This window comes from Podarcis erhardii (assembly GCF_964252035.2).
Source record: "Podarcis erhardii genome assembly, chromosome: 1".
Taxonomy (NCBI): domain Eukaryota; kingdom Metazoa; phylum Chordata; class Lepidosauria; order Squamata; family Lacertidae; genus Podarcis; species Podarcis erhardii.
Window position 1 is genome coordinate 5929027 of NC_138497.1, and position 8215 is coordinate 5937241.

The 8215-nt window shown below is 48.5% G+C and overlaps 1 protein-coding gene and 1 long non-coding RNA gene across 2 annotated transcripts in view; both read right to left on the reverse strand.

Annotated features, from left to right (window-relative positions):
* Positions 1–1603: 1603 nt before the first annotated feature.
* The window catches only part of LOC309345551, a 130301-nt gene continuing 123689 nt past the window's right edge, over positions 1604–8215 (reverse strand). Inside the window, exon 2 of the long non-coding RNA XR_014158300.1 lies at positions 1604–1640. This is a non-coding gene — a long non-coding RNA (uncharacterized lncRNA). The remainder of the gene's footprint in view (positions 1641–8215) is intronic.
* The window catches only part of GCH1 (GTP cyclohydrolase 1), a 37872-nt gene continuing 31281 nt past the window's right edge, over positions 1625–8215 (reverse strand). The window contains exons 4-6 of the mRNA XM_081866185.1: positions 6741–6772; positions 4204–4288; positions 1625–1855 (exon numbers count right to left, since the gene is read on the reverse strand). Coding sequence (XP_081722311.1) covers positions 1729–1855; positions 4204–4288; positions 6741–6772 — 244 coding nt within the window. The 3' untranslated portion in view covers positions 1625–1728. The remainder of the gene's footprint in view (positions 1856–4203; positions 4289–6740; positions 6773–8215) is intronic.

The following is an 8215-nucleotide window of genomic DNA, read 5'->3' on the forward strand; positions in this document are numbered from 1 at the left end:
TGCCAGGTAGGGTCATAAATATTACCCTGGCATTTAATTGGATGGCTGTGTTGCTGGGGGAATTTACTTGTTGCAAATTTGGTGAGAGGGACCAAACTGTTTAAATTCAGAGCTTTCTCTTTCGCTGCGTGAGCCAAATCACCCGCCCGCCCTCCCTATATTTAGGGTTTGTTCGTGCTGACTTTGCTATGCCTGTCATGGGGTCATCTGCCGTTGGGGAAGGGGCCTGGTAGGAATTTTGTCCATCCGGCTGATTGGCTGTGCCATTTGGTTTTTGCCTACTGCGTAGCAAATCGTCACAACTTGTAAGGTTGCGGTTAGGCATTGGTTTAAATTGGTTGGAGGAGGGGTAAGGATTGGCTGTGCCTGCCCCTCCAATGCTGCTGCGGAAAGGGAATTCCGTTAAAGGAACCCAGGGGCTTGCCACAATTTCATCCGAATCCCTGGAGAGGGGCTAGGGCCAGCAAGCCCTGGGAAGCATGCGGGTGAGCGCTGAGGGCCTGCGACTCAGCTCCATTGCTCCCCAATATTGTTTTCCCTTCACTGGCATCCGATGGAGTTCAGATGTCAGTTCTGTCCCCAGGCGGGGGGAAGGACAGATAGTCTTAACCAATGCCTAAGCAACCACTCATAACCACCCAAACAAAAATTACGTGTGAGTTGTGAGTTATTTGAGGGGGTGGCTTGGGGACCTCGACACGCAAATGCTGCAACCTTTCCTTGGACGGGAGTTGCTTCTGGTTATTGCCCTTTCCTGACAGCTTTCATCCCTGGGACCATTGGCCAAGCTGGCTGGGATGAGTGGGAGTTGGAGCCCAATGACTTCTAGAGGCCCAGGGGTCGCCGGCTTACTGACTTACCGATCCAAGCTCTGGCAAATGATAGATTTGAGTAAGTGAATCAGACAGACTTAGGGAGGGGGAGGCTTAGAGTCTGCTCAACACTTGCTTCCAGTTACCGCACCATCTTTCCTTAATTAAAAGAGGTTTACAAAACATCCCTTGCCTTAATTTTCCGTGTAGACTGCAGCAAGCCACTTCTGACAATGGTGGCATTTTGGTTACCTAAGAGGAAGGGGACGGGACTCTTTGACGTGCACAGAAAAACGTTCCCATGAAAGGACAGTGGCTGGCCATGTGTTGGAAACCAGGAAGGAGTTCTCAGTCTGGGGAGAAGGGCTTCATAGGACCATAGAATTATTGCAAGGGACCCCAGGGCTCATCTAGTCTAACCCCCGGCAATGCAGGGATCACAGCTGGCATGTGGCCACTTGGACGGTTGGCCAGTGAAGGATTGTGGCCCTTGGGTTGACTGCCTCTGCTCCACCCCTTGAAGGAAGGCTGCATTTTTTGAGTTATTTGGAAAGAAGGGGTTTTGCTTTCCCTCCTTCTGAAGGAGCATTTCCTGAAAAGCGCTTTAAACAATCTTAAGAAGCAGAATAAATTTTGTAAAATCCCACTCGAACCACCCGCCAAAATCAACGGACAGCGCTGTGAGAGGGCCTGCCCAGAACATCAGCCGAGAAAACATTTTTCAAGACAATTTGGAACCTCCCAGATGGGGTCACAATGGACTTGCCATAAAGAACCTTTTACAGAACCAATAATAAGTGAAAACAAGGGAATTGAAATGGACAGTTACTTTAAGGAAAGAGTGAGAGAGAGGAGGGAACAAAGCTGCAAAAGAACCAACAGCAGACAAGACAGTCCGGAGGAAGATGGCACAGTTTTAGCTGCGGATGAGCGTCAAAAACTCTTCCCGGGTCTTTGGGTCTTCCCGGAATACTCCGAGCATCGTGCTGGTCACAGTCTTGCTGTTCATTTTCTGAACCCCTCGCATCACCATGCACATGTGGCTGTGGGGGAAAAGAAGAGGGAGGAGATGCCATCAGGCAAGAAGCAGCGTGGTGAAATGGTTAGAGTCCTGGGGGAGCAGGGTTCAAATCCTCGCGCGGACATGAAGCTTGCTGGGAGACCTTGGAGACAGTCACATCCCCAGCATAAAAAAAACCTACTGGTAATTAAATATTTCAGAGATAAGCATATGCGGGGGCGGGGGTGCAAAGATCCCCCCGGCGTGCCGGCGCCGCCCAGGTTGCCCAGTCCCAGGTGCGCAGGAGGGCAGAACTGGCTGGCCACCTCAGTGTCTCGCTGGCTCAGTCGCCCCCAAACTCGCGGCACAGAGCCGCCCGCAGTAGAAGAGCCCACCACGGCACTCTGACCGATGGATGGGCTCTTCCCTGGACTCAAATCTCAGGCCCTGGATTCTCGGCCTGGTGCCCGGGTGCCCCGCACCCCTATGACCTATGGGTAAGACGGCCCTGACAGGGGTTTCCCTACAGGAAAATATCTGGTTAGCCGCTGTGAGAACAGGCTGCTGGACCAAGATGGGCCGTTGGCCTGATCCTGCAAGCTCTTCTCATGCTCTTATCTCTGATCCCCAGCCTGTTCACATCCCCAGCATAAAAAAACCTACCGGTAATTAAATATTTCAGAGATAAGAGCATGAGAAGAGCTTGCAGGATCAGGCCAACAGCCCATCTTGGTCCAGCAGCCTGATCTCACAGCGGCTAACCAGATACAGTGGTGCCTCGCAAGACGAAAAGAATCCGTTCCGCGACTCTCTTCGTCTAGTGGTGTTTTCGTCTTGCAAAGCAAGCCCATTGACGGCTTAGCGGATTAGCGCTATTAAAGGTTTAGCGGCTTTTAGCGGCTTATCGGATAAGCGGATAAGCGGCTTAGCGGCTTAGAAAAGGGGGGGAGGGGGGGAAACCGCAGGAACTCGCAAGACATTTTCGTCTTGAGAAGCAAGCCCATAGGAAATTCGTTTTGCGAAGTGCCTCCAAAACAGAAAACCCTTTCGTCTAGCGGGTTTTCCGTCTTACCCATAGGTCATAGGGGTGCGGGGCACCCGGGCGGCAGGCCGAGAATCCAGGACCTGATATTTGAGTCTGGGGAAGAGCCCATCCATCGGTCAGAGTGCCGCGGTGGGCTCTTCTCTGTGCCGTGAGTTCGGGGGCAACTGAGCCAGCGAGACACTGAGGTGGCCAGCCAGTTCTGCCCTCCTGCGCACCTGGGACTGGGCAACCTGGGCGGCGCCGGCACGCCGGGGGCATCTTTGCACCCCCGCCCCGCATATGCTTAAGACAGCCCTGACCCCTGTGCAGGATCCGAGCAGGAGAGCAACTCTCCCCTTATGTGGTTTCCAGCCACTGGTATTTAGAAGCATAGATATTGTGCCGAGTAGCCATTGATAGGCCTCTCCTCCATAACAGTTGCTAATCCTCATCTAAAGCCATCATATGGTTTTTCCACCTTTTTGAGTCCGCAGCTCCCTTGACCAACTGCATTCTTTCTTCAGTTTCCCTTTCCTCCTTTTTTCTTTTTCTTTTCTTTTTTTAACAAAGCAATAAAGGTAAAGGGACCCCTGACCATTAGGTCCAGTCACGGACGACCCTGGGGTTGCGGCGCTCATCTCGCTTTATTGGCCGAGGGAGCCGGCGTACAGCTTCCGGGTCATATGGCCAGCATGACTAAGCCGTTTCTGGTGAACCAGAGCAGCGCATGGAAACGCCGTTTACCTTCCCACCAGAGTGGTACCTATTTATCTACTTGCACTTTGACATGCTTTCGAACTGCTAGGTGGGCAGGAGCAGGGACCGAGCAACGGGAGCTCACCCCGTCGCGGGGATTCGAACCGCCGACCTTCTGATCGGCAAGTCCTAGGCTCTGTGGTTTAACCCACTGTGCCACCCGAGTCCCTAACAAAGTAATAATCATGCATAAATAAGAACAAAAATGTGCACCCCACCACCGAGACCATTCCATTGTAATTATCCAACCTCCCAAAATATCAATATCTCTTGCAATAGTTTGACCCCTTTTCATTTTAACAGTACAGTGGTACCTCTGGTTGCGAACGGGATCATGTTTGCAACATGAGCAGAACGCAACCCGCGTCTGTGCATCTGCGCGTGCGTGGGTCATGATTCGCTGCTTCTGTGCATGTGCATGACGTCATTTTGAGCGTCTGCGCATGCACGATGTTTTTGGGATTGAACCTGGAACCTTCTGCATGCAAATCAGATGCTAAACCACTGAGTGATGCCCCTCCCACCCACAACATTTAACCCCTGGCCGTCCAGGAGAGAGAGGGAGCCTTTTCCCCTCTTGGGTAACTCAGCAGAGCTCTGCGCATGCTTACGTCGCTTCAACCACCACCCCGACACCCGCAGGCTGCAAGGCTTCCGTGATGGCGATGGCAATCTGTTTCGTAAGGCGCTCCTGAACTGCAGCAAGGAAAGAAAACGGGGGGGGGGGGAGAGATCTGTAACTCTTATGGGACGTCTCTGCAAGTCACATTCATTAGGAAAGGCTTGTTTGGGAGGGGCAGCAATGCTTCAAAGCACTGGGTGGCAGAGATTACCATATTTTTTGCTCCATAAGGCGCACCGGACCATAGGGCACACCTAGTTGTGATGGATCCCACTCGCTGTTTTGGCTTCCTCTTTAGCCCCATGCAGCCTCTCCCTGCCGGAGGGGCTGCGCATGGCTATCCCTGAAGCCTTCCGAGCGCAGCACATGTTCTCCTCAGGCTTCGGGTTCCTTTTGCTGAAGCCGGGAGAGCAAGACTCTCCTGGCTTCAGCGAAAGGAACCTGAAGCCTCCAAAACGCACCAGGAACTTGCCGCTGCTGTGCTCGGAAGGCTTTAGGCAGCTATCCCTGAAGCCTGGAGAGCGAGAGGGGTCGGTGCGCACCGCACCTCTCACTCTCCAGGCTTCAGCGAAAGCAACGCGAAGCCTCCGGAGCGCTGAGGGAGCGCTCCCTCTATGCTTCGGAGGCTTCGCGTTGCTATCGCTGAAGCCAAGGAGCCTGCATTCGCTCCATAGGACGCACACACATTTCCCCTCAATTTTTGGAGGGGGAAAAGTGTGTCCTATAGTGCGAAAAATATGGTACATTTCAAAATATTCATTTAAACAACCGAAAATCAATGGCTTCCCTTCTTCTCTTTCCGTGGTTCATTTTTCATACTATACACACCTGCATCTTTTACATGAACTAATCCATTCAGTAATCCATTGTTACAGCCATCAGAACTTACTTTCAGTGGTGAATTTATCTCAATACTACCAGTGTTTTTCAATGAACACAATTTTCTGTAAACATTTTCCAAGTCTTTTTTAAATGTGCATTCTTTTTCTTCTCTTATTCTATATGTTAAATCTGCAAGCTGCGCATACTCCATCAGATTAAGTCGCAATTCTTCTTTGGTTGGGACCTCGCTCGTTTTCCATTTTGGGGCTAACAAAACACGGGCTGCAGTAGTAGTGTACATAAATAGTCGTTTTTGACACCTGGGAATCTCCCTCTGAATTATCCCCAATAAAAAGGTCTCTAGTTTTTTTGGGAAGGTACTTTTAAACGTTCCCCCCCCCCATATATCATTTCCCAATACCCTTTTACAAGTCCACCACGTATAATAAAAGGTACCCTCAACCTCGTTACATCTCCAGCACTTATCTGATGGATTTAGGTTTGATGAGGCCCTAAGCTACTGAAGGTCATGGGGCCCTTGATACGTCCTGCTGTCCTTTGTCAACAACAAATTGCCGCGGTTTTTTGTGTTGAATATATGCTATATGGTAATTTATGAACCTAACAGGTATCTCAAGCCATTGGCACATAAGAAAATTATGTATTTTATCAAAGTAATCGTTGAACTGAAATACAATTAAGAAGTAGTACAGTGGTGCCTCGCAAGACGAAATTAATTCGTTCCGCGAGTTTTTTCGTCTTGCGATTTTTTCGTCTTGCGAAGCACGGACTTTGGAAAAGCTTCAAAAATCAACAAAGTCTTCAAAAACCTCAAAAAAGGCTACCACACCGCGTGCTATGAGTTGCTCCTCGAAGTGAATGCACGGTTTTAAGAAAAAGGAAACAAACTTGCAAGACAAAGGAAACAAACTTGCAAGACGTTTTCGTCTTGCGAAGCAAGCCCATAGGGAAATCCGTCTTGCGAAGCAACTCAAAAAACGAAAAACCCTTTCGTTTTGCGAGTTTTTCGTCTTCCGAGGCATTCGTCTTGCGAGGTACCACTGTATATTAATAGTAATTTTATAATGGGATCAAAATAAATAAATTATGTATTACATGAAATCGATCAGCAGGCATAAGACTCATACCCTTAGTCTGTGCTGCCTGATCATCAGTCTGCAAGCACTCTTTAATATTAGATAACAGGTACAACAGCTTGACCTGCATGGAACTGTGCTGTACTGAAGTCTGCAGCTGCATGCCACATGTTTCCATGCAACCAGTCCATGCAGAATGTAGGCACCCTATATATAGAAATGAGTAACCTAGTGATATTTTAGGGAGCAGACTAGCAGGCAGGGCCCATGACTTACATCATAGGCACCTAAACAACAGTGTTGCTGTATGTAGGTTTTATTTTATATTTTATATTTATTTTATATTTTGGAAATGTACATCCAGGTTTTTTTTCCTTTACATTTTTTTTTGGGGGGGGGCCAAGAGAGTGGGGCCCTAAGCTACAGCTTGTTTAGCTTATACGTAAATCCGGCACTGGTTTGCTCCCTTACCCCACCCTGACTTCATGCAATTCCAGGGTAGCGATGAGGCATTACCAATCCTCCAATGGCAGGTCTGTGTGATGAAACTGTTCCATTTTTATTATAGAGAGAGATATCATTAGGTAGAACACAAGGGATTACTCACCTTGTAATCTTCTGCTGTAGATTTCAACAATCCTTTATTTAAAAAGGGGAGAAAAAGAGAAGGCAGTGTTCTGTTACAACGGCACTTTCAAACTGTAGATTTGAAAGCAGAGGTCAAACTTCTGAACACAAAAAAGCAAGCTTTGGGCATTGACGGAATGTAAATTAATTGATAAGCAATAAAAACAAATGGGACTCCCTCCCCAAAACACACTTTATCCCCGGTTTTTTGTATCCCTCCCCCATCATAAATCACACAATGTTCCTGTTATGGTCCCACCTGTAAACCATCCCAAGAAATCAAGATAAATTCCAGGTAAATTCCCAAGATCGGGACACACCCTCCCATGCGAATCTCTTTCAAGGCACCTTAATTTTAATAAGAGAATTATGGGTACACTTTCATCACTCCCATGAAAATGGGCAGGACTTCAAACATTCTTAGCTTGGGTTGGGTAGAAACAGACCCACCAACCTGGATCACGCAAAGGGATTTGCAAAAACTTTATTCGCCTTAGCCAATGGCCATAGCAACAGTAAAACATTACAGTATACGCAGAAAAGGAAATTTGATATAAGAGCACAAGTCCTGAATCAGCCGTCAGTTAGTGGCCCTTATTCTGATGGCCCCTGCTATGAACCTAGCAACCTTTGCTGTTCTCTGCTCATTTTGATCTGATAGAAGAAAGGACATTGTGGCAGTGGCTGAGCGCCCTGGGATGGTTAGTATGAGTGGGGTGAGGATCTCGTTCCTCAGGTCTTTGTAGAGAGTACAGGACAGGAGGACGTGTGCCGCTGTTTCGGTGCTACCGTCTCCACAGGGGCAAAGACGTTTCTCAGGCGGGATCTTTTGGAATCGGCCCTCAAGTACCACTGATGGCAAAACATCCAGCCTCGCAAGTGTAAAAGCACGTCTGTATTTTGGGATAATACGTTTGTGCAGATATGGGGCCAGAGAATCAAAATGGAGAGGTGGAAAATGAACATACCAAGGGCAGAATTTCCTTATAGTGGCCAGGTTGTTCTGATGCTCAATATCTTTTAGACGTTGACCAACTAGACTGTTTGCTTTAGTAGGGCCCATAGTGGGTAGGTGTTGTGGGATAAGGCCACAAGAGTGAAGTTTTTGATAGACTTAAGCCAGGTAATTTTATGGGAGTCTTGAAGTACTAGGGATAGTAAACCGGGGGGATATGAGTTTAGGCGGAGCCGGAAGTTAAGAGTTCTTTGGAGGATTTGCAAAGTGTCTGGAGCTCAGAGATGGGCTGGGGTAGAGCATACCAACTGGCAAGGTCAAAAAGTTACTGGAGCAATCTCTTCTAGCCTGCTTGTCAATCCAGACGTACGTGTCTCCAGAGACACCTTTTTGCTTCCAGTTCTTAAAACAGCGTATTTAGACGGGGGTTCCACCTGACCAATCAGTTTTGGAGGGGGGGAGCAGAAAGTGCTGCTTTCAGCTCCAGGCTGAATCCTTTT